A 26146-nucleotide genomic window follows, 5' to 3' on the forward strand; every position below is an offset into this window, starting at 1 on the left:
ACAAATTAAGGAAAACTGGATTTAGTAGAAACACCTCACAAGCAACAAGAGTGGAAAGGGCTCTCATGCTCTCTTTCTTTCCTTTTTTTTCCCCTGTTTGAGCAAATGTTTTAGAAACAGTATACACATCTGTCTCCCATAAACAACACAACAGCTATTAAGATAAAGGAAAACACTGCACCGTGCTTCGCAGTTAAGAATGCAGATGCCAGTATTGCTTAAATGACTCAACTGCCAGTATAACACATTCACAAAATATTTCTTCCTTTGTAATACATTAAAATTGTTGAAGAACTCAGAAATAGCATGTGTCCATGCAAAGGCTGGTGTAGTTGTTAGTATGTTACTTAGTTTAAAGAGAATGACAGTATATCACAGTAAAAGAATTACTATTTCCATAATATCTTTCTGGGAATATAAATGTAGTTTTAATGTTTTTGTAAGCAGTTAAATTATTTATTTATTTAACATTTGTTAACTTGGGAAAGTCTGACATGGAACAAAGCCAACTTTCAGTGAAGGCCTGGGTGAAACACTCCAGACACATGCCTTTGTAACGTGGGAGGAAACCGGAGCACTGGGAGAAAACCCACATTCAGACTCTGCACAGAAGGCACCCCAGCCGAGAATCGAACCAAACTGGAGAACCTCTTGCTGTGAAGTGACAACGGTACCGCTGCAGCAATGTGCTGTCCAAAAGTCAGCACTACCAGGTGCACACATCATCAAAGGTTGTAAGCCAGTTCACTAATATTTTGATTAGAAACTTGTACTTTTCTTTCCTGTACCTTGTACCTTTCTCTTTTCTGTTTTGAACCCAAACCATGAGACTTCTCACATATACCAAATTACAATGGTTAGAATTTGGAGTGGATTATGCAAGTCTACAGAACTTAAATTGTGCACACACAGCTCCACTCACTGTTTCTATTCCCTGAGTAGCTAACAACTGAAAGTACAGTTCTACTATAGCACTAGAACTCCAGTTTCATGTCTGCAAGACTAGCACCATCCTGAACGTACTAAACATACTGATATCCATAACAGCACCAGGAACCGAACCATGACTATACTTACATTTACAAATGTGTGCTTTACAGGAACTGAACCACAAATATATTTATATAAATATACACCACCTGTGGTGTGAACTTTCACTTGAGACTATTATCACTGCTGAAGGAAAGTACTTAAGTTCATGCCTAACTCTTTTGTGGCTCATTTTACAACAACATTAATTTGTTAGTTATTTTATAAGCCAGCCGCATTTCACCAACAAAATGGCAAACAACTGATAGATCTACCGGTTTAACTATGCCACTAGCAGGATGGATCTGCCAGTTCAACTATGCCACTTGCAAAAAGACACACATGGAAATGAAAAAGAAGGGGAAGTCAGATGCTCTGCCAACTTCTGTCACATCGCACAACAAATGAGCTGCACTAACAAAGTATCCCTCCTGCTTCTCTTTTTACACACACACACACACACACACACACACACACACACACACACACACACACACACACACTCTCACTCATACTAGACAGGGATACCTTGCTGTTAAAAGAGTTCCTCCAACTGTGCAGACAAGGCTACACTCCAATGCATATGTTATACATTTTTTTTTAATTGCTGTCACTTACCTGGTGGTCGAGCGACTTGAGCTGCTGGAAAAAGTAAATTTTGTCATCCTTTCCTTTCAATCCTGTGCTGCAGAATATTCAGAAGGCAAAATAAGTTTAGAACTGAAATTGTATGTGCACATGGTAGCTCCTCCGCTCGTTGCTGCTGGTATTACTAGTAGAAGTTATTGAGCTGTTGTCATCATGCACGCTCTGTTGATGACGTTGTGGATAACCTGGCGATGCGTGGTGACGTCAGCAAGAACTGTAAACTTGGACAAAAAAAAAAATTGAGGGGCACCCCATTATTTTTCCCTCATAACCGGTAAATCCCGAGGAATTCGGTACAGTTGAGAGGTATGGTTAAAGCCCATTTTCAAGTTTTGCTGGACTGAAAATCACTGGATTCTGGTTGATGTTTTGTGCATCAGCACACCTGTGGTTGACAACAGCAGCCACAGACACAGACAAATAAAACAGTATATTACCAAAACAGATGACACATCCCTGTGAAAACTGAATGTCCCTGAAAGGAAACGCCATACAAACTCACTAACTGTATGCTTGATATATAAAAGCCCAAGACAAAATGCTTTGACCACACATTAGTTTCAATACCTAAAAGATTAAAGAAATAAAAGCTCCTACCATTACACTACATCCACATTTTATACAACCAAAATCAATACCCAAACACCTACTACAAATAAAACCATTCAATTATGTTTTTGCAGAGTTCAAGGCCACATCATCATGTACAACATGCTGCTTAAACATACTAATTCCAAGATCATGCTATTTTGAGAAAGGTAGATATCTGTATTAACTGAATACACTTGTCCTTTCTTCATTACAGTGCAATCCTGAAATTACTACAGCAGCAAAACATGTTTGTGTTCCTATCTCCTCCAGTTTTGCTGCCTCTGAAGAAGTTAATGAATATCTTTAAATAAGCACTATATGGATGTTCTTCAACATAATTGATTATGTCAAAACTGCAAAACCTGCTTTGACTGCCATTCTTCTGCTGCAATCAATGACTCACTTTACAATGTCTTTCATTAAAGCACTTTATCTTTGTTTTACAAGCCAGTACTGCCTGCACTGTCAAGCACACTTGCCACTTCCTCAATCACTTGTACCTTTACTGTGATTTACCTGTGTGGTTTATGTCTTTTAGCCTATTTGCTATCCATCTTAGCACATAGGGATCTAGTTGTAATGCATTAAGGTTAAAAAATAAGCTAGTATGTGGGATGGTGGCAAAAGTCTTTGCCAGGTAAACGTATGTTTTGAGAACGCAGCATGATTACTGTCAACAGCCTGTACTGCCCTTTCAAAGTCAGCTAGATTCATTAAACAGGATCTATGCCTGACAAAGCCAAACTGCTATGGGTCTAGGCTGTTGAAATTTTTAACTCATGCCATCCAATGGAGCTCTGGAAGTTTGCACTGTGACTTTCAATGGGCAGCGCCTAAACTTTTTGATAAAATCATCATTGTATACTAGGGCCCTTATAAGTCTAGCCATTAAACTCAGTTGTGACCATTTACTGACGGCCACTGCTCATCACAGACAGAGGTGCCAGACCAGGTGTGATTTTCTGATTATCTATCCACTGGTCCAAGTTGCTCTTTAATATGGTTAGGGAGGAACTTTGCTTTACATGGATGGAGACCCTATTTCAGAGAATGGGAATTCTCTGAGAAAAATATCTCTCTCTCTCCAATATCCCCTATTTATGTTGCAAGCAAAATGTAGGTCTTTTGATCTTGTAGTTCTGACACTGTTTGTTTTGCAGATGTGCAAAAAGTTAAGAGGGTCCAAGAATGCCTTTTACACCAGGCAAAGTTCACCTCTCAGTAGTTTGTATGATACAGAATAAAGAAACAGGGAATTGAGGTAATCAACATAGTACATTTTGTTTACTCCCTGTACTCTTTTTATAATGAACCTTTGTGGATGTTCCATTTGCTGCATGTGTCTAGTCAGGTACATACCAATGGGGGCATTATACTCAATGATGGGTCTGATGAGGGTCGTGTATAGTTGTACAATGACCTCTTTGGACCTAGATGCCATGCCCTTACTTATAAGTTGAACAACATGGAAGGATTCTTATTTTTGTATTCACCCTATTTATAAGTGCTAAACAAGCCCTCTCTGGCCAACTCCCTTTTTTGTATCCACATCTCTACATTTCAAAACACCCAGAAGAACAGAATCTATGACCCTACTAACTGTTCACAGCTAACAAAGATTATGACTTCTGAAGAATTGCCACAAATAAGGATACACAAGACGGGATAGAAGACGTACATTGTAGGACAGACTATCTGCTAATCTAGCAAAATTACCTGTGATTTTTTTCATAACTGTATTTATAACCAGGTTTGCAGGTACCATAGCCGCAATTACCGTTCAACCGCCAAACCGCATGAGCCCCCGATTTATCTCCCAATGCATAAGGCCCCCAAATGATCAGCCACGGGTTTCAAAATCGCTTGTACATTCGGCAGCGCCGTCGCGCGATTCCGCTTTTTTTTTTCCCCTGAAAGAATTTGCTTCCTTGATGATGGCTGCAGCCAATCAGGTCCCTTGCTTTACTTGTTAGCTGCTCCCAATCAGGCCCGCTTCAGGGAAGCAAGGGACCTAATTGGTTGTAGCAATCATACCCAAAATGGAACGCATCAAAACAAGTGACTGGCAAGGGCGACAACAGTGGAAAATAAATACTTTACAAGAAATAATATTTCCAGCGCTGACTTTCAGATCTCCGTTTTATATATATATATATATATATATATATATATATATATATATATATATATATATATATATATATATATATGTATAAAACACACACACAACACACGGATATAGATATATATGGAGTCATCAGTCGTTTACTTTTTCAGAGGCAGGGTTGTGGTGCTATTCACCAAACAGGGATTCACAAACCCCACGTGAATAAAATCAAACAATCAAAAGTAGTCTTCCTGAAAGAAGATCGCTTTTAAAAAGTAATGAAAACATAGTTTTCACTGTTTAGCTCAAAAGAGTAGACTTCAGGCGGGAAGGTAACTTTTAATGAATTGCCTTGCCCTTCAGTGAATCTCGCACAACAGCAGACTTTTCTTCCCTTCGTCTTGAACATGAGATACACACTGTTTGTGCAAAAGTATCTCTTTCCATTTCCTGCGTACATTTCGACCATTGAAAGTCGAACCTAGGCTTGATTTCAGAAGGTTAATTGGAAAAGTGGAGAAATTCCGATACTTCCTTCCGAGAACATCGTTGTCTATTCCATTATATAATGATTTCTAGATTATTTTTACATGACTCTTCTAGAAAAAAAATGTTGACATAGTCAAACCCAAGGAGCAGCTGCAGAATACAAGGACAAAAGCTGCTGATTCTGCAGCGGCGCACCTTGATGCCACTGATGTGACGTTGTCTCTTCATTATGCACATCATCTATTGGCTCCTGTGTTCCTGACCTGGTATTATGCAGATAACCCTGGTTACACCCTTGTACTGAATACAGGTATTGCATGATAACTGTACTATCTGGCTAAATAATAAACACTAAGCACACATCGCGATCCCCAGCAAAGTTCTAAACAGGTGTAACTTCCGTGACATTTTATAAACATACCTCTCAAGTGTCCCTAATTTTCAGGGACGTCCTTGATTTTGACTCAAATTTTAGCTCTATCCCTATTAACCCCTCCTAAAACTGGTGATTTTTGGGGAAAAGAGAGCGAACTACATGTAATAAATAATTAGAGACATACACTTATCTTGCTTCAGAAAATATATAGTAATTTGCATTAGTGGTTCAAGTTAATAGTACAAATATTTTAAAATTACCCCTGATAGTCCCTGATTACTTCTGGATTTATCCCTGATTCTGCTGAGATTTTTTTCCTGATTGGTTGAGAGCTATGCAGACAGCTACAGCCCAATGCAATTGTATTAGACCTTAGACCTGGTGAAGATACTATACTTCAGAAACAACCACATCTATTCTGAGTTATGGATTATCACACGGTCGCATTTCAGAGGAAATGGAATCATAGTGATGACTTCTTTCAGCGTAAGTTACATTTAGCAGGAATATATTATACCGAAATTAATTTAAAACATGTGTGGTGTTTATACGTGCAAATATTTATATTAGGCAAATTTGATACACATCACCCATCCAAAGGGCTCCAGAGTCTAACAATGTTTCTTACGTCAAAGATTGAACATTTAATTTCTAATGATAATTGTACTTGTTTTATGTCAATAGCTGTTATCGTTCCATATAGCTTTGATGAAATTTGTTCATTAAAATGTACTGAGTATGTAAAACGTCTAAGTCTTAAACCACTGTTCTGTACAGTTGACTTTGGATCCAGAGCTATCATCTGTCCCCGACTGTCAGAGGTGTCACTATATTTTAGCTCATAATTTCCCTCTGCCCCTCCTAAAATTTGTGGCACTTTCAAAAACGGTGGTACATTTTTTGGAATCAACAAATAATGATAGCCACTGCAGTTAGACTTATTTTCGTTCAGAAAATACGTGTCGACTCAAATCCTACACCATGCACATTTCCCGTGTTGTTGTACACAGACATGCAAGGTATCCCTCTTTGTTTTCTTTATACTACCTGTCTTCCTCTGTTTTCCATTCCTCCCCCAACCCACACTAGCTCTTCTGTTTACCTGTTCCTTGGCTACATGTAAGCACCAACCATTCCGGAAAAAAAGATGTACTAAGCAACACAGTTACTGCCGAATGAAATATTTACACACCAGGCAAACAAAAGCAATACCACTCCAGTTAATGTACCTATGAAATATACAAACACAGTAACATCCACTCATAAAACAACCTACTGACACTTGACAAGCACGGGTTGTTCTTCCTAATCTGTGTTAAGTACTATAGTACACTTAGAGAAGTGTTACATTTGTCATGTATACCTCTTAACCTCTATGATTTAGGCATAGCCCTGTGGTTTTGGTCCTCGGATTTAGCTTTGTTCTTCCTATGATTAAAGCCAGACATGCTCATGACTACACATGTGTGTATAATACTTAAACTAAACCTCTACCAAGATTCACTACCAATAGCTATATTGGGTCTAGTACATAAAGGCATTCCATTGTGAAAAAAAATAAGAAAATGCTTCTAAGTCTGCCCATCTGCCAAGTTTTGTAAAGGTCGATGCTAAGATTTTAATGTCTCCAGGTTCAGACCTATGAAGTAATATACGGTAACTTTCCTCCGAATCCCATGTTAAGGAATAATTTCCCTGCATCTCATAAACAGTACATAAAACCACATCATGAAGTTGCACTGCTAAATTATACCCTAAATGTTTGTATTTGTTTTTAAAAGCGTGCTTGAAGCCAGCCTTTCAGTGCTTCAGCAAAATTTGAGACACTGTGTGAAGAAGTGGTCAAACGTGTACACCATAAGTGGTCAGAAATTGGAATTCGCGTGTGTGGAGCCCCAAATACAGTAATATTAGCACTGTCTACCAAAGACAGAAAAAATAAACTTTGAAATGCGATTCAAAATTGAGTAAAAGTAAAACTAGTTTCCTCGCATAGTACGTATTCCTTTTTTGAACTAAATGTGTGATCGTGTGATCCACCCATAAAACAACTGGGATATAAGCATTTGTAACCCACACATACACACTTGTGTAACAAGAAAATATATTGAAAAGATGCAAGGAAAACTAAAGCTGAACAACAACATTGAATTTCTTTCCTTAATCATAATTTCTGTTCAAGCCATGATTGGGTAAAAAGAAAAAACATTAAAAAGCACTTTAGAGCATATATAAAGTTACAGCTTCTTGAAAAAGCTGAAGAAAAAAGGTAAAATGTGAGAAATGGAAGAAAAAATGTAATGTGCATAATGTGGGAAGCCCAACATGGGGAAACAAATGGGGGCTCTAGAGGATGTTTTTTTTTTTTTTTTTTTGGGCGTGGTCTGAAACAGTAAGCAGTGCCTGGGACTCCATTGCACATTAGTTCAGCCCTGTACATAGAATTGTTGTAATGTATCATTATTACACCTAAATGCCAGTAACTGTAAATGTCCCTTTGTGAGATGGGCCTACATAGTGTAGTATGTAGGCCTATTGTAATAACATCATTGTAGCTAGGTCAATCTGTGTGTACTACTCCTAAAGCCTGCAGCATGAACTAAAAGGAAGGAGTGTCAGTGACAGGGTGATACTTAGACTGGAAGTGGCGAGGGGGCCCCCAACTTGACATTTGCTGGGGGCCCCCAAAATGCTAACACCGGCCCTGATTGGTACTTCTCTCTTTCTCTTAATACCCTATCCCAACTTTCATTGTGTCATCCCTCAAATAAAACCTCATACTAACAAACTGTCATTCCTTCTTGCCTCTGCTACAGATTACAAATATACCCTCAAAAAACCTTTCTTTCACAGTTATTAAAATACATCCACTTCTGTCAGACACACAGTGTATGGAATACATTTAATAGCCTTTTGCCTAGCATACTGTACAACCTTTCTCACAATTTACTAAAAGTACCCTAGATCATTTATGTCAATTATCCCCTTGTTACATCCTTCTTTCTCAAACAGTAATTATGACTACTTAATGCATATATAGCAAGCTCACTGACATATTTTCTTCTCTCACACTTATCTTGTTGACTGGTGTTACCCACTCTGTTTGCCTAGCCTAGCCTACCCTACCCTAATTCCCATCTACTCTACTTTTATGCTGAACTTAGCCCATCCTCTCTTTTTATTCCACCTATCATCTTGCACATACAAACTCATTTTTCCATAACTCTACCCTTACCATTATCATTGGAAGTCTGCATTCCAACTAACAAGATTCCACCCACAATCCTTTTTTCCTATTTTTGCACACTGGGTCGGGATGTTACTTCAACAGTGACTATCATTTACAGCCAATGTTTACACAGCTGGGTGGCTAGCCCTGCCACTGTAGTTCTTCTACATGACACACTTGCGCATCCACTCACACCTACGGCCAATCTAGAGTGCCCAATCTACCTATTATATGTCTTTGGAATCTGGGAGAAAACTGGAGCACTCAGAGGAAACCCACATGAACACAGGAAGGACATGCAGACTCTGCATAGAAGGCACCCCAGTCGAGAATCAAACACATTTTACTTCCAACCTTACTCTATCATTATGCCTAAATGAAAATACTACTATAAATCCCTCATCTTCTCCCACACATATTCCAAGCTACTCTAATACCTCAAGCACCCTATTCAGCACCAACCAGAAACCATTGCATTACATACTGCTCTACCAATATGAAACAATTCTCCATACACTTCTCTCTTATCCCTCTTTCTAGAGATGTACTTCCAGACCCATGTTCTTTCTTCCTCCCCAGCAACCTTATCTATACTAAAAAAGTACACCTATCCACCATAACTCTCAACCATACCGAATTCCTCTGTATTTACCGTTTTTGAGGGCAAAATAATGGGGGGGGGGCCACAAATTTCTGAGTGGCCCCTTTAATTCCTGATTTCTAAAAAAAAAATTAAGTTATGGCTGATGTCATCATGCATCGCCAATGTATCCTGCAACATCATCAACCTGCAGGCCCGGATGTGTGTGATAACAGCTTCATAAGGCAGTTCCTGACTACCTGTCGGACTGGAGATGGATATTATGTATGCGTGGTGTGCTGATATTTGTTCTCAGGAGTTTGGGTAGTACTGTTGTCAGACCAGTGTGAGGTAATCAGTTATATGCCACAACCCATTTTTTATTTTTTTTTTTCAATAGTTCTTGCAAGTTGCACAGCATACTGCTAGTTTAATTTTGACATTTAGCTCAGTCTGTTCTCACCCTGTTCTGTACTGTAGGTCCCCTCCAAATGGCTTCATTATGGTAGTAGGTTTCTGTTACGTGGGGTACAGATCTGAGCTCAAGTTTCTGTACAATTAAAACAATGATGCAGACTGTAAGAATCCAAAAACCTTGCAACCTGCACTTGTTGCACAGCGGGCTTACAAAGCACTCTGCATGCCACTGATTTGTAATACGTACCCAGTGCCCACTCACATAATCACACTAAATTACAGGCTGCAGATTCATACTGTGTGTGTTAGTGTGGGTCTGTTTCTTACTGGTCGCCGGTTGGTACTCGGTAACTGTAGAGAGCAAGCCATATTTTCCTCGGCAACAAAGGAAATCCACCCAATAAGTACATTTTTATTAGTGAAAAATAAAAGGTGAAATTTGGCTACATACTGTTCATAACTCTTGTTATAGTTCAGAGTAATGGTGAGTGTGGAAGACAGGTGAAAAAGAGTATGCACAGGCAGGATGGAGTGGGTGGAGAAGAGTGTCAGGAGTGATTTGTGGCAGACGAGTACCAGTAAGAGTGAAAGGGAAGGTCTACAAGAGGGTAGTGAGACCAGCTATATTTTATGGGTTGGAGACAGTGTATTTGACAAAAAGGCATGAGTTAGAGCTGGATGTGGCAGAGTTAAAGATGTTAAGATTTGCACTGGGTGTGACAAGGGTGGACAGGATTAGGAATAAGTATATTAGAGGGTCAGCCCAGGTTGGAAGGTTTGGAGACAAAGCCAGAGAGGCAAGATTACATTGGTTTGGACATGTGCTGATGAGAGATGCTGAGTATATTGGGAAAAAGATGCTAAGGATGAAGCTACCAGTTAACAGGAAAAGAGGAAGACCTAAGATAAGGTTTATGAATGTGGTGAGAGGACATGCAGGTGGTTGGTGTGACAGGGCAAGATGCAGAGGACAGTAAAGAAATAGAAACAGATGATCCACTGTGGCGACCCCTAATGGGAACAGCCAAAAGAAGATGATGATGATGACTGTTCTTAACTCTTGTTGACTGCATGCACTCTCACCCTCACTGCTGACTGTGGTCCTGTTTTGTAACGCAAGTCGTGACATGACTATGTGTCACAAAACATGAGCCATATCTCTCAACCTCTTAGCGCAAGAAATTTGGACAAAGACTAAAATGATGGGGAGTGGGCAAAAGTCTAAACTATGGACATACTATAAATATTACTCTTATAAATTTAGAATGTTCATAGAATAAGGATTTGTGTTAACAAAGTGTACATTTTCTGAATTATTTGAAGTCTGAAACTCTAATATTTTTTAGTCACTTTTATCGTCAGCTATTTGCCAGAAAGCCATAAGTTTTATGAGGAATGGACCAAAAACAAGAGTCAAAAATCTGGACAGTTGAGAATTATGCAGCAAGCTTTGTGAAAATAAACTATCCTGCATTTAAAAATTAACATTTTCTATTTATTTTGTGAATTATTTGCTTCCATAATCCATATCCAAATATGTTTGCATTCTGATGCATTCTTTAATGGTTTAGTGAAGGAGAGTACCATAACATACAACCGTTTCCAGAAAGGTGTGAGGTAAGCATATTTACATAAGTGCACAGGAAGGGGAGGGAGCAAAAAACGCTTGGAATGGTCATACAGAATTCATCGGCTAACTTTCTTTTGCTATTTTTGTAACACAAATACTGCGATTCTATCACAGCCAGAGAGTGCAATGCATTCAAAAGAAAAATTGGAGATAGCCAGAGAGTAATGGCAAATTAATATGTTTAATACGCTTGCCAAAGAGGGCGATACTACTCCCTTCTCACCAACCAAATTAAAAGTGCGTACATCTTCAGCATCAGAAAGCAAATGTCACATGTCATCACGAACTGTCTAAAGAATACTTTTTAGTAAAAATATTGAGTGTGATGATTGGATTGTGTGGAGTAGGCTTCTTACATTTTATTAACATGTTATATGGTTGCATTTTATTTCTATTTGCAAAAGCTCAGTCTTAGGTGATGGGCTGGCACTGAATAAAAAAGTTTGCAAAGAACATGGTTAGTGTTTATTTTTCATTGTCTGTTTCCTGATTGCTAAATGGTTGTTTCAGTTTTAGTTTTTTAACCATAATCAAGAAAATGTATACTGAATGAATTAACGGGCTCTGATCTCTCAAGTTTACTGCCTCTGATTTTGGCTCAAAAATTATCTCTTTTCCTCCTAATCCCTCCTAAAATTGGGACGATTTTGAGAGAAAAGGTGTTGGATTGCACTTAACAAGCAAAGCAAATGATGACACCAGGGTGGGGAGGAAACACAGAAGGAGTTAATAGACAGTCACAGAGGACAGTTCTCTTTCAGCTCAGCAGAGAAGTGATTGTATTACTTCTGCTGTACTGCTGTCTATTTCTGTACAGGCTAGGGATAAAGAAAGGTCAATAATAGTATAACATTCACGTGAACCATTTGTTAGGTAGGTAGAGACCACAAAGTACAGTTGCCTATTCATAAGGCTGACCCTGAGTTGTAAGCTGTTTTACTGTCCAGAAATGCACTGTAAATTGTGTTCTGACCAATACTTCATACCACACTTGTATGCTTCCTTTTTCTCTTTGAGAAATTGGAGTTGTCAAGCTTCAATGTGGACCACGGTCTCTGAAGAGCTGCAACTGGCCATCTCTGCTGGGTGGGAACAGTAATCCTGCATATTATTTCCTGAAAATGGGTGTGAAGTGTTGAGATTTTATGTAATATGCTTAGCATACCTCTAAATGTCTCAGAGCAAGAAATCTGGACAAAGACAAAAATAATAGTGGGACAAAGGCCCAAAATAGGGACAGATTTTAAATATTGCTCCTGTAAACTACTTAGATAGTTTCTACAATAGGTTTTGCTTTATTATGTATTTTCTGAGGGATATGAAGTCTGAAATTCACGTCTGCCATTATTTATTATTATTTAGTGACATCAATATTTATGTTGGTATCCCACAATTCCATTGGAGTGGGCAGGTTTACATGATTATGTATGCACATTTATGTTAATCAGTGTCCTGATTTTTGGCCAGTTGTACCTACTCTTCATGGGCCTTTGTCCAGAATTTTGATGTTTCAAGGTTGAGAGGTATGCTAGCCACAATACACTTTTGTAGCATCTGCAATAAAATATCTGACTTTCATGACTGGATTGTACAACAAATCCCAGATGTCTTAGCACCCACAGAAAGATGTCTTAAACCAAATATAAAAGATTCTGAAGTTCTACCTCCTGGTGGCACTGCATTATACCAACCTAACCACTATAATTTTATATCTTACTTTAATCAAGCATCTGTCTATGTTAGACCTTCCTGAAGAATACTGTCATCTTGGAGGGATTCAATGACTGCTCCCAGTTTGCAATCATCTGCGAACTTGGTCAGCCAGATGCTTTGGCTGCTAAGAAGCAGATGCCAAAGAGGACTGGGCCAGCACACAGCCCTAAGGGACTCCATTGGTGACCAGACTCTTTGTGAAGGTGGCCTCACTGATCCTATGCTCTTGGGTCCTATCTGAGAGGCAGCTAACTAACCAGCATGTTATAAAGGGGTTTATGCCTAGTTCTGTAAGTTAATTGACAATGCCTGAGTGGTGTATTGTAGCCAATCCTTTAGCTAGATCCAGGTAGGCAGTATGCACTGCTTTCCCTCAGCCTTTGCCTTAGTGACCTGTTTTAAAGAAGTCTACCAGGGTTCAATAAGCATGACCCTCCTTTGACAAAGCCAAACTGGGATGGATCTGGTGTCTGGAGGTCTCCTATGTCCTTGTTGATAATTTCCATGATAATTCTTCCCACAGCTTTGCAAATAAGACTAGTCAGACATTATGAAGGGGGATGACCACTGCAGTCCTTCATTCTCATTGCACAAAGCCTGCTTTACGACTATAGTTAAACAGTGACTCCAAGGGGTCCTGATAAGTCTATTTTACACTGTTCAGGGGGCATCCCAGGACGTTATTGGGCCCACTGAGGCTGTTCTTGGCTTTACTGAGTACAGCCAGCACATGCTCCCTAGTTACAGTTGAAGAGGTTATGTTTGAGGGCATTTCTTGGGGGATGGTTGGGGGTGATGTGGGGTAAAGCTGGACTTGAATTTATCTACTAACAGGTTATGTATATTACCAAGCTCAATGAATATGGCACCATTAGCTACCAGTTCAGCACATTGCTGTATGCTGCCCTTGAGGTTTACGACATAGCTGAAGAAGGCCTTCTGATTTTCTTTCATCTGGGAGGCTATCTTAACCTCAAATTTGGCTTTGTTTGACCTAATTAGGCTTCTTAGTTGCTTATTTAGCTTGATGAGAGAGTTTTATCTTTATGGGAATTGCCTCTTCTGATTTTTGTCATAATTATTTTCCTTTTGTTGAACACCCTGTTTTTGATGCTACCAGGGTGGTTTGTTTCTGGGATTTCTACTGGTAGTTCAACAGCCTCTATGCAGCCATTGCCATGGTTGCACAGAGTTTCTGAGAGCAATTCGGCATACGCTGCTGTTTTCTTGGGGTGTGGAAGGGCAATTAATTTTACAAACCATCACTTAATGAAAGGTAGTTTGTCTTGGAATAGTTCTTAACTGTTACTGGTTTTACTGTGATTACAGAGTTGTTTTTGATTTCAAGCGAGGCAGCTTCATGGTCAGACCTTACCAGAGGGGGTGAGACATTGGAGGGGTGCAACATTCTCCCATATTTGAGAGTATGAAGGCCAGTATATTGGAGCTGTGGGCATTTTCACTATTTAGTCAACGGTGCTTGTAATTATAAAGTCCAGGAATCTCTGCGCCTGTAGATTTGAAGCAGTGTACAATTCCCACTCTATATAGGGGTAATTAAAGTCTTCCATGAGTAGGGTGTTAGGTGGGATGGTAAGTGTCTCCAGGAGGTCCAAGTATACACTGTGAGCTTCTTGAGGTATGGAGAGTGACCCATAGGAGGGTAGGATATAGTACAGGATTTGTCTATGGTGGTCTGCATGTGGAAGACATCCAGCTTGTCATCCTGTTTGACCAGTCTAGACAAGGTTTGACATTGATGCATATTGACACACCTCCACATTTAGCCCTTGTCTGTGCAGACAATGGGCAAATAATGAAAATGCAATATTTGATGTCTAGAGGTGTCAGTAGGATGCAACTGCAAAAGCACTTGAAGGCATCACTTGGCTATTGAGTCAATATCATGGTTTATTAGGTATTTTATATGTTCAATGGTTTTGAAAGTAAGACTTAGGCTGATGGGCCTAAAATTCCCAGAGAAAGTGGTGGGGCCACAGTTGTATAGTGGTATCACTACTACAGTTTGGCTCGCAGCAGTAGTGATATCACTACTGCTGTGTACTAAACTTCACGGACAAAATCATTAGCTAAACTCTGGTTAAATAATCCAGAGTGGCACTGCCATAGCTTTAGTCATGTCTATTAATCAGCCAGGTATATTACCAGGTCCCATACAGTATGTATTTTTGGTCTAAGAGAGCACCTTCAATGTATATTCTTCAATGATGATGGCGACTGTGCTGACAGAACTATGGATAATTAGGCTTTGGACAGTCATCTCTGGCATAACATTTGTAATGGATTTATTTGCTAGTATGTTAGCAATGTCTACTGGGTCAGAGTAGGTAATGTTACTACAAATAAGTTCAGAGTAATGTTGGATCTTATTTCTTAGTAAACTGTCCATAGCATCAGATGCTAACCTAAGTATTTTTCAAGTGTTTAGTCAATTTTCTGATGTTATCCTTAATATGACAGTCTTTTGATCTGCTCTATACTATAAAGAATTTTTTCAGTTATTGTAGAATTTATTTGTTGGTGGACCCACAGGATGGTTTCTTTTTACATTTCCCATTGTATTTAGATCCGTCTGGGACTGCCAGTTCTATATATTTATCTAAATGGGTACACAAATACTTTGTGAAGCTACCTGCTATGGCAATGTCTGGGGTGATGCTACTACAATTAAACTTTGAAATTTTGTCATACAATTTGACAAAAATTAGTAAGTATGAAGCTCTAGAATTCTAAGATATTAGTTTTAATCGTTTTAGAGATTTTGCATGTGAAGGTCACTAGTTTATGACTGGATTTAAACGAGGAAGGAGATACCAGGGGAATTAGTACATGAAGAAGATATATTTTTAAGGACCAAGTCAAAAATATTATGTCCCCTAATGAGTTTGTTAAAAAATCTGGTCCAGGATTTTTTTTTTTTTTTTTATTAACACTAAAAACTTTTGGGCATATACTACATTGGAGGTATTGGTACTCCAATTTACTGAGGAGTAGATAAGCCTGTGAAAACAATATAGTTCTTGTTTATAGCGAGCGCAAATACTTTGGAACCTTAAGTGTTTTTTTACAGGACACAGAGGATGTTGTGCAACATGCTATAAACTGACAGTTGGTCCTATTTAGTGTGATTTGGAGCTTAATGAGTTCCATTTGTAAGTCTCTGGAAATCTGTCTAGAGGTGATATGGACCCTAACAAGTATGGAGATGCCACCACAGTTGCCATTGGGTCTGAAGGCATCACAGGCTAAAACTCAGGTATGCAGGGAGTGCTTTCTGAACATTTCAACCAAGTTTTAGTAATTACATAACTATGGATGCATTCCAAATGCAGGAGGGCCTCAGGGTCAGCACGTTTGTTGTTGAGACTGATGACAATGAGCACAGCCAGCTTAATGTGATCCTGTTTTGGATCTGATATGTGAGTTATGCAGGGATGACCATTAACTGGACTCTGCCTAAAAGGTTACTATGAAGCCATTAAAGGCTTAACCAGTATATGGACGCCTTGTAATGAGAGGTGCAGACCATCATTTCCAAAGCAAGCAAGACTATTGAGCATCTCATCCCATCGCACACTAACACATACGGGATCCCCCTAGAATGACACCAGCTGTTTAGCCAATTCATGAAGCCAAATATCTTTTATTTGTACTTGGGGATTACCTAGTCATTATTCTTGGAAAAGGAATGATTTAACTCAGGTCCCGCATTTGCGAAATGATTCAAGAATTTTGAAACATCTCTGCATATCCTTCAGGGTTATACATCCCAAGTCATTCACCCTCATGTGGAACACCCTCACACTTTAGATATATTTGTTAGGTGAAAGGGATTAAGGGCCCTTGAGATATTAAAATCATGGCACCTGACAGACAACTCATCATCACCCTTTGTCCAGCCATGTATGAGGAGAATCAGTATGCCTGACTATAGAGTCACTGATCATTAAAACATTTCTATTTGTAGAGTGGTCTGGTGTACTGGATTCGAGATAACTTAACACTTGGTGACTCTTTGCTGAAAGAGTACCTGAAGGTGATGTGTTGTTGGAATTTTGTTAAGATTTAGTCTTTGTGAGTCTCGGAGGCTTTGACAATGATTTATATACAGTCTTGAAGTAAGATATTTTAATGTGGGTGTGTTGATCACAGGACTCAGCTTTCATGTAAGATATTTTAATGTAGGTTGGTGCAGAGTTTCTGTGTTGTTCACAAGTGTAAGATACCTTAATGTGGGTTGGTGCAGTGTGTGGTGCTCACAAGACACCATTTGAGATCTCTAGTGATGTGGCCACCTTTCTGTGAAATATGACACTCTGCCTAATTCAGACAGGCATTCTAGATGTCCCTTCAATTTCATTTATTCTGAAAAGTTTATCATAAGCAGTTTAGGGAGATGTTATACTAATTTTAGAGTCAGATTTGGGTTTTTTTTAGCCAATGTTAATCAAGCTCTAATATGATTGTACCCATTCTGTTTGTTTGTACTCACTGTTCTAATGTTTGTTTGTTGTGTGGTGCCAGGTTAGAGAAGCTTATTTAAAGTGTGTGGTTTATTTCCGTTTCTTCTTTCAGACTGTTGGCACTTTTGCAACTTAAACTTTGCAAAAAAATCTACACTTTGCCACTAAGGTGCAGATGAAGTTATAATTCCCTTTTGCCAAAATCAACAGAACCAGGATGAAAAATGAAATGCTTTTGATCTGGCTCTATCAATCATCTAAGACAGTAGGCTAACAGGCTGTAAAGTGATTGGAATTTGTATTTAAAGTATAACTAGCAACTTTGTGCTTTCTGCTTGCTTTCCTGCATCAGAAAAGCAAAGGCCATAAAAATGACTGATTGACATTTGTTTACTGGGAAAGTCCACTGTGCCATAAAGAGCCCATTTTCAGCGGAGGCCCGGGGAGAAAAGTTCCATAAAACATTGAATAATTGACCGTATAATCAATGTGAAAAATTACAAAAATATAATAATATACAGACAATTTAAGGTTATACGAAAAAATAAATGCAAAGGAAAAACATTAGAAATGTATTTTTAGGATTACAGAAAGTTAAAAGGGAAAAAAAGAGAAAAATATGCAAGAATTACATTGTAGATGTAGTTATATTGTCAGAAGAGACTTACTTGATAGAGAAATATGGAATTTGAGTGTATAAGTGAAGAATATGTCACTCAGGTTATGAAGGGAGAAGGTTTAGTACTGAAAGAGTTTTCATGCTGTGGAACAGATCACCAAAAATTGTGTATCATGCTCTGCATCTGTTCTCTGAAAATATCACCAACAAGCTCCACATCTGGCCACTGAAAGCACCATCTATGGTCGTAGATGGTTGGTGTTGTCCGACCAGAATAATAGCATGTGTTGCAGCTGGTCCTTTATCATCTGATGCACTCTTCTCCCTCTCTGGTGGGGCCTGTCACAAAAATGCAATTAAAGTATTTTTCAAAAAGGTAGCTCACGGGGGGGGGGGGGCAGGCATTAGTATTCAAATGAAAAACTGCTCCACTATATATGGGGGAAGTCTGAAGGTAAAAATAGTTTTCTGTCAGAACAGAAGTAATAAGCTAAAATGCATACACTTGGAACTGAAACCAGTGTAAGGACAGTCAGTCAGTCATTCTTGCAGGAAGGCACTGAGATATCTTGCATACATTTTTGTATGTAACATATGAGGGTACAGTACATCTTAAGTTAGATTCTGCTAAGTTTATTTAGCTGTAGATCAGATTTCTCTTTAAATATTTTGTCTTGTATGACTGATTATTTTTCTCTTCTGTACACAAATTGTTTACCTCTAAATGCTTAATCTGTATTAGCACTGTCTTCTTTATTGTCTAAGTAAAGTTATTCTTTATTCACTTTTAAGATTAACTGGCATTTATTTATGCATTTTTATTATCTTTGGATTATTTAGCATCAAAGATTGTCAAACTGTGGTATCCACCTTCAAAATCCAGGTCATTCTGCACATTACCACAGAGATACTTTTTATAATTTATGTTTGGCTACTGACCAAGAGTAGTATGGTAACTGATGTGCAGGCCTTTATCGCAATAATCTAGGTGATTGTAGAACTATCTTGCTAGGATGAAAGATGTGGAAAACTGGAGAATTCTACCAAGCTTTCATTGAACTGGGTTTGTGTGTGTGCGTGTGTGTCTATATATATATATATATATAAATATAAATATATATATATATATATATATATATATATATATATATATATATATAGACACACACACACACACACACACACACACACACACACACACACACACACACACACACACATTTGCTTGAAAACTGTGGATATGGGGAACTGGAAGATACTCTAATTCACTGACAGAATGGAAAGAAAGGGGTCTAGGCTGCTAAACCAAAGACCATCTATATAAGTGGTCAGTGTATAGTCCTAGTGTGGATGTGGATATTGAAAGCCCATACCCAGGGAAGCAGTGCATATTTCCATCATACTCTTGGACTCAGGTTTCATTTGGTGAATTGGCTATGGAATCAGATATGCGAGCAGATTTTTGTTCTTTAACCTGTTGCGTACTAGTTATGTGACTCAAGAGACTATCACTCTAGTGGCCAACAACCTTATTTAGTCCATCAGGAATGTAGCCCCTTGTCTGTTATATAGCTGGTGGTACCACTGGTTGGCACTGGTGGAATTTTAATTCAGGGCTGGCTTGACAGTCAGCACAGCAGAGGGGAATAACAAGATAGATATGAACTGCAGATAAGTGTAACTTCACAACATGCCCCTGCATCAGTCACTATGCTACTAGATAATTTGCTTCACTCCTAAAGGAATTGGAAAAGAATCATTAATATTCAGGCAATTGTCTTCTTACTTCACCCTCTTTCCTAACTTGCTCTTTCTGGCAAATACCTTTTTGAGTCTGAGATCTCATTATATGACATCATAACCTCCTCCTCCTTCCATCCATCCATCTATCCATCCATCCATCCATCCATCCATCCATCCATCCATCCATCCATCCATCCATCCATCCATCCATCCATCCATCCATCCATCCATCCATCCAACCAACCATTCACTTTCACTATCAACTTTATCAAATTCTGGATTGCAGGGATCTGAAAGCTTATCCTGGATAAGCAATGAGTATATGTCAAGAACCAGTCCTAGATGGAACCCCAGTCCCAAGCAGAAAACACGCACACTTACATGCACAGCCTTCACATATACCTAGGGGCAACTTGAAAATAAAACCTTTAGACAACTATATATTTGCTTTTGGGATGTGGAAGAAAACTGGAGCAACCCACAAAAAGCAATACATTCAAATGTTGGGCATGTAAAACTCTAAACACACAATTCTAATAATTAGAAAAAAAGCAAAAAACAAGTTTACTGCCATCTTCACAGTGGCTTCTACTAGACGTTTAATCTTCTGAGTATATGAGCATATGTTAATACCAATGAATTTACATCTACATGTAAATTGTGTCTCTGCATGTAAATTGTATATTTTGAATGTCAAAATCAATGTAAATAATGTCACATGTGGAGCTTTTCTCCCAGGGACCTTGATAAAAAGCAGCTCCTACCCAGTCGAATTATCCTGGTCAACAAAAATAAAATAAGTAAATGTGTTATGCAGTGGACTCATTTCAGAGTCTCTGAATACAATGCTGACTCTCGTGAATAAAAGAAAAAGACAATAAACATAATCTTACTAAATGAAAATGCAACAGAAAAAAGAAACTTTTCTTTCCCAGTAGTTAAGACCTCTTGCGTCTGGAATACCCCACAACATACTTATTCTAACACAAAGATCACACACCCTTACAAAATGGGCATGCCCTTTTCCCAAAGACATGTAATCTCAGGGTTTAAATAATATTCAAAATTTCAATTCCCCCAACATACAATGGAAAATGAACATTTAGTGCTGACTACCTGAAAGAAACCTGATAGTCCTGTAGCTCCTACTTGCAGATAGTGGGACAGAAAACAAGGCAACTAACCTTTTACTGCTCCCTGGTTCAAACATTAACAGTGTGCAAGGAGTGCTTAAAGATACAGAAATACAAAATGAAAAGATTGTTTTACATGACTATATGAATCAACCCAGATGCCAAAACAAAACAAAACAAAAAAAGAAACAGGTGCTTTCACTTTGGATTATACATATCCCTTCATCAGATAATGTTCTTCTTCTTTCGGCTTTTCCCGGTTAAGGGTCACCAGAGCGGATCACCTGTCCGCTCATGAATGGCAGTGGAGTTTTATGGTGTTGAGTTGCCAGCCCAGCGCCCAACCTTCCACAGAAGGCACACAGACACAGTCACACCTAGGGCCAATTTAGAGTGTCCAATCCACCTACAGCATATCTTTGGGATGTGGGAGGAAACACCCAGAGGAAACCCACGCGACCACAGGGAGGGCATGCAGACTCCGCACAGAAGGCACCCAGCCGAGGATCAAACCGGAGAGCCTCTTGCTGTGAGGCAGCAACGCTAACCGCTGCACCACTGCGGCCACCCCTTCATCAGATGCTAATGCTCAGCACAATTTGAAAGTTAAAAATCAATTTTCTTTTGTCATAGTTATGATGGTCCATTAAAATAAATAGGAAATGTCTAGACCTTTTTTAGAGCGAGGAATACAATAACACAAACACATCCACTTAAAAAATATTTGATTTAAATTACTAAGATAATCAGTATCCATTCAACCTAGGGCTATATGCCACCTTTGGATTCCAAGTTCCTAAGTACACAACACTGCATTTTTATGTACAATTTAAATATTGAGCTTCTACAGCCAAATTGAAAACATAAAGATGAGGTATTTACCTTATATCTATACCAATCTGCATTCTAGTGGCATGGTTGGTTGAAGTCTGATTACTGGTGGAAAAATAAAAAGCTACAGGAAGTTGTCCCATCTTATATATGCAACCTATTGAAGTGAACATGCATGCATAGGTCTCCAGCTGAGCCGGGGAAATACTCAATCACAATACCAATGGCCCAGGCCCAGACTATTACATAAGGTGTACATTACTGCCTGTCCCAACGGATGGACTGATAGGCATGTCTGTACTGATGAGGAAAAAGTAGTGGACAGACATCACTGCCTAACATATTTGAATTCAGGAACATATCAAAGATGGTGACAAACCTAAAGTGATATATATATATATATATATATATATATATATATATATATATATATATATATATATATATATATATATATATATATATATATATATATATATATATAAGTCACAATTAGTAACTGGGGTCCAACATCCCTTGGTTCACGATACAGGTAAAAATGGTAAGTTCACAAACTTTAAAGCAAGTCTTGAACTTTAGAAAACTTTTCACTTTAGCTGCCATGTTCCTGCATCCAGTTTGTCAAAAAATATACTACTACGTGCAAATAAGAATGCCTTACCTATTAAGCCTTTAACACAATCTTCAAAGAAGAATTTTAAAATCTACAAATGAAACTGCAATGTTCAAGTAGCCTGGCTGAAGGCATCCCTAGTTTTTGATGGTTCAGCTCAGTATATCATACTATGTCCTGGGTCCTAATTTTTAGTTCCCAGCTCACCAACTTAATTTGTTTTTGTATAACTCAGCTTTACTTGCATTTTTGTTATCCTTCTAAAACACAGATGAAAAAAAATATTGAAGTTAAGCTATAATGTTCCTATCATGTTGTAAATATACCATGGAGTCAGTAAAGCTCATGATGGCCACTTTCTTGCATGAAATTTTACATTTTACATTATTGTGAAAGATAACTTTTTATATATCAAGGTGTTTTTTCACTTAAGTGTGATCTTCATATAAATCACCTGAATGAGTTATGTCTGGAACATCTGACAATGAGCACTTCACTTCTAATTCTTGTCCTATGGAGTAAGGTTGCATAAATCATTTTCTAATCTCTAAGACACTCCTCTGATTTTGATGAACTACTGAACACCTCAGCTAGGATTCAACAACTAGCTATTTTCTGCATCTCTGAACTGATCCCACCAGGATACCATGATGCATTAGCACCTGAAGAAACAGACAACAATGCTATGTAAACTACAAAGACATTTAATGCAGTATGAATAAAAAAGGCAGTGTTACTGCAGTGAAAACTGGGAAGCCATTTACCTGGTGTGGAGATTTTAACTCTGGCGGTGCTCTTGAAAACAGGAAGTGAATAATAGTGCTGTGTGGAATAAGTTCCCCGACAGCTGGACTATTAGCAATATGTTCACTTGTCTGAAACAGCAGAGGCCTAGAAAAATACGTAAAAAAAAAAACAAATGAACGTAATGACTTAATTCAACACAAAATGAAAATTTAAAGAAAACATTCATGTATCACATAAAATTTGTTAATTAAAGTGTTCTGTCATACTAGTGTGACTTACATTTTGTACCACTGAATATGGTGCAGGAAGTGCCATGTAGGATCTTCATTCTATTAGTGATTTTTTTTAGTCTAAAATGGGGAAAAAAATAAACAAAAGCAAAGGCATTTTGAAATGTATTTTCCCACACTGATGCCTCTGAGAAGTAAGGGAAATCTTTAACCTCAGTGACATCAACTTGGGAAAAACATACGATGCATTCATAGACTTTAATGGATGATTACTACACTTATTCAGACACACATCCATTAAAGTCTATGGAGCCCTGCCTGACATGACGTCACCAGGGAAAACACAAAATTTATTTTGGGCATGGACTTAAATGCATTACGGCACTTGACTCACCAGATGCTGCTATACAGTGAAACACTTCAAAAAATATAACCCCTCCCCCACTAAACTGAAAATACTTTTGCACCTAAAAAGATCCAAAACTACATTGCCACATCCTGTCATAGCTTGCACTACCTGCATTAATTGAGTCATGTCAGCAGGCAAAGAAAAACATTCAACTTCCAGTGCACATGTACCGTGTCATTCTATTTCTAAGCTCTCACATTTGCAGAAATGTTACATATATAGTATATCAGAGAAACAGACAATATGCCATTCACGGAATAACAACTCAAAACAAACAAACTTGAAATAAATGGAAACTTGCTTGTGATTCCATTCTACTACTTCATTACCAACATCCAGCCAAACTACTGATCATTGCAACTGGGAAATGTGACCACTCTGAGATCATAAAAAAAAATTAGCTTACATGCTGTGTCACATCAACTGAACACACAGGAGCTAATCTTATTTAAAGTGGGTGTTAACTTATAACTAAACTGAACATTCATCTGAAATGTTCCAGATTTTAGGAGACATTTCTGAGCTTACCATTGAGTGTTCCTCAGTCCCTAGCAACTCAGGTATGATTTTAAAATAATTGTGTGAAAGAAACACACAAAATGGACAAAGGAAGCAGACATCTAGGACTGTAGGTGAGTGGTAGGAACAACTTGCCTGGAATGTGAACTATTGGAAATATCAGATGGTCTAAAGGTAAGACAACAATGTAAGGAATCTGCCATAAGAGATGGCCAAGTAAGGGCATTCAAAGAAAAAGTGAGAGAGCCTTGAAAGCATAAAATATCCCTTGGTACAACTGGTAATTAATTTGGGGCAGGATTTGTACCAAGATCCATGAAAAAAGGCTAAGAAAATGTAGTAAGTCTGCTTATGAGAAAGTGTAATAACATCTGAAGAAAAACTAAAAGCGCATCACATTTTACTAAACGGCACTCCCAAGAACAAGAGAATAAAATCTGATGATATAAGAAACCTAGCTCGGAGAAAATATTAGGAAATAATTTTTTAGATGAATTGGTTGAAATACAAAACAGCATTCTTTATGACAGTATGAAGATAGAAAAATTAATAGATTTCAAGGTGCATGGGGTACTGGTCATTATATGTACAGCCTCTGCAATAAGAAGCAAAGCAGACGGGCTAAATGATCAAACAGTCCATGACAGAAATAAGCTTTACAGACTGCAGAAGATACAGCATACTAGAGATATTCATATTTTAAGAGCTTTCTGGACAAAATGAGTAGCAAATAATTACATACCTGACTATTTCTGTAAAAGTATGTGTTATCTGACCATTTTCCTGCACTTCTGCTTAAGAAGAGTGACAGACATCCAGTAATTATGGCAGCCTGGATTAATACAAGAGTAACATCTGAATGCCTGGAAGTAGGCAGAGAGCCCCCAGGAGATTGTGAAAACGTTTCTTAAAGTATTGTATGCCTGGATCACATTATCAGTTCTCTGGCCTTACCCTTAGACTATGCACTGCACCAAAATTATTTAGCTCCAGTTACAGCTCATTGCAAGCTACACAGTATCCACATTTTTCTATATTTAGATGACTTGCTTACCTTTTCAGTCTTTTTCAAAGTGCCAGGAATCTCTCTCTTTTGGATGAAATCTCTCTTACACAAGCTGGGATTTGAAGAGAACATTCAAATGTTTTTCTTGACTCTTTCATACAGGACAATGTTCCTGAGATGTCAACCAGACACCTCAGTTCAAAGAGCTTCTCTTCCAGAGGAAAAAAAATAGAACTATATCTACATCGATTTCTAAGGTTTTCCACTCAAACTTCAGTCATTGTGAGGAAATACTTCTTTGCATCCTTTTAAGCTCTGGCACGTTTCTCCTCAATGCCATTTTTACTCCCTCTCCCCCCTTTCATTGAGGTCTACTACAGTCTTCCACGGGTTAATCAAGCTACCTCTTCATCTTCAATTCCCACTGGTCCACTCTAGCTGAAAATACCTGCAGTCAAGTCCCTCCAAGGGTGTATCCCTTTCTAGTGTGAAACCATTTAAGTTAATCAAGCTACCTCTGTATCTTCAATTTCCACTGGCCTACTCTGGCTGAAAATACCTGCAGTCATGTCCCTCCAAGGGTGCATCCCTTTCTAGTGTGAAACCATTTAAGTTAATCAAGCTACCTCTGCATCTTCAATTCCCACTAGCCTACTCTGGCTGAAAATACCTGCAGTCAAGTCCCTCCAAGGGTGCATCCCTTTCTAGTGTGAAACTATTTAAGTTAATCAAGCTACCTCTGCATCTTCAATTCCCACTGGCCCACTCTGACTTAAAATACCTGCAGTCAAGTCCCTCCAAGGGTGCATCCCTTTCTAGTGTGAAACTGTCAAAGGAAAAATATACTTTAAAAATGATCAAAACATGGTAGGTTCAGGTTAAGGCACTTTAATCTTGCAGCAAGGAGACAAAAACGTGCTATTACAGAGTTTGTCTAACTAGAAACAGGAAATACTTTCATTTTTATACACTTTCTAATAAGACATTGCCTACCAAGCTGACG

General features: G+C 38.4%; 1 protein-coding gene across 1 annotated transcript in view; it reads right to left on the bottom strand.

Moving 5' to 3' along the window:
- The window catches only part of COG5 (component of oligomeric golgi complex 5), a 3265454-nt gene that overhangs the window by 93551 nt on the left and 3145757 nt on the right, over positions 1–26146 (bottom strand). Inside the window, exon 20 of the mRNA XM_044088540.1 lies at positions 22997–23123. Coding sequence (XP_043944475.1) covers positions 22997–23123 — 127 coding nt within the window. The remainder of the gene's footprint in view (positions 1–22996; positions 23124–26146) is intronic.

Source organism: Protopterus annectens, chromosome 11.part0 (genome assembly GCF_019279795.1).
Source record: "Protopterus annectens isolate FY-2018-M chromosome 11.part0, PAN1.0, whole genome shotgun sequence".
NCBI lineage: Eukaryota > Metazoa > Chordata > Ceratodontiformes > Protopteridae > Protopterus > Protopterus annectens.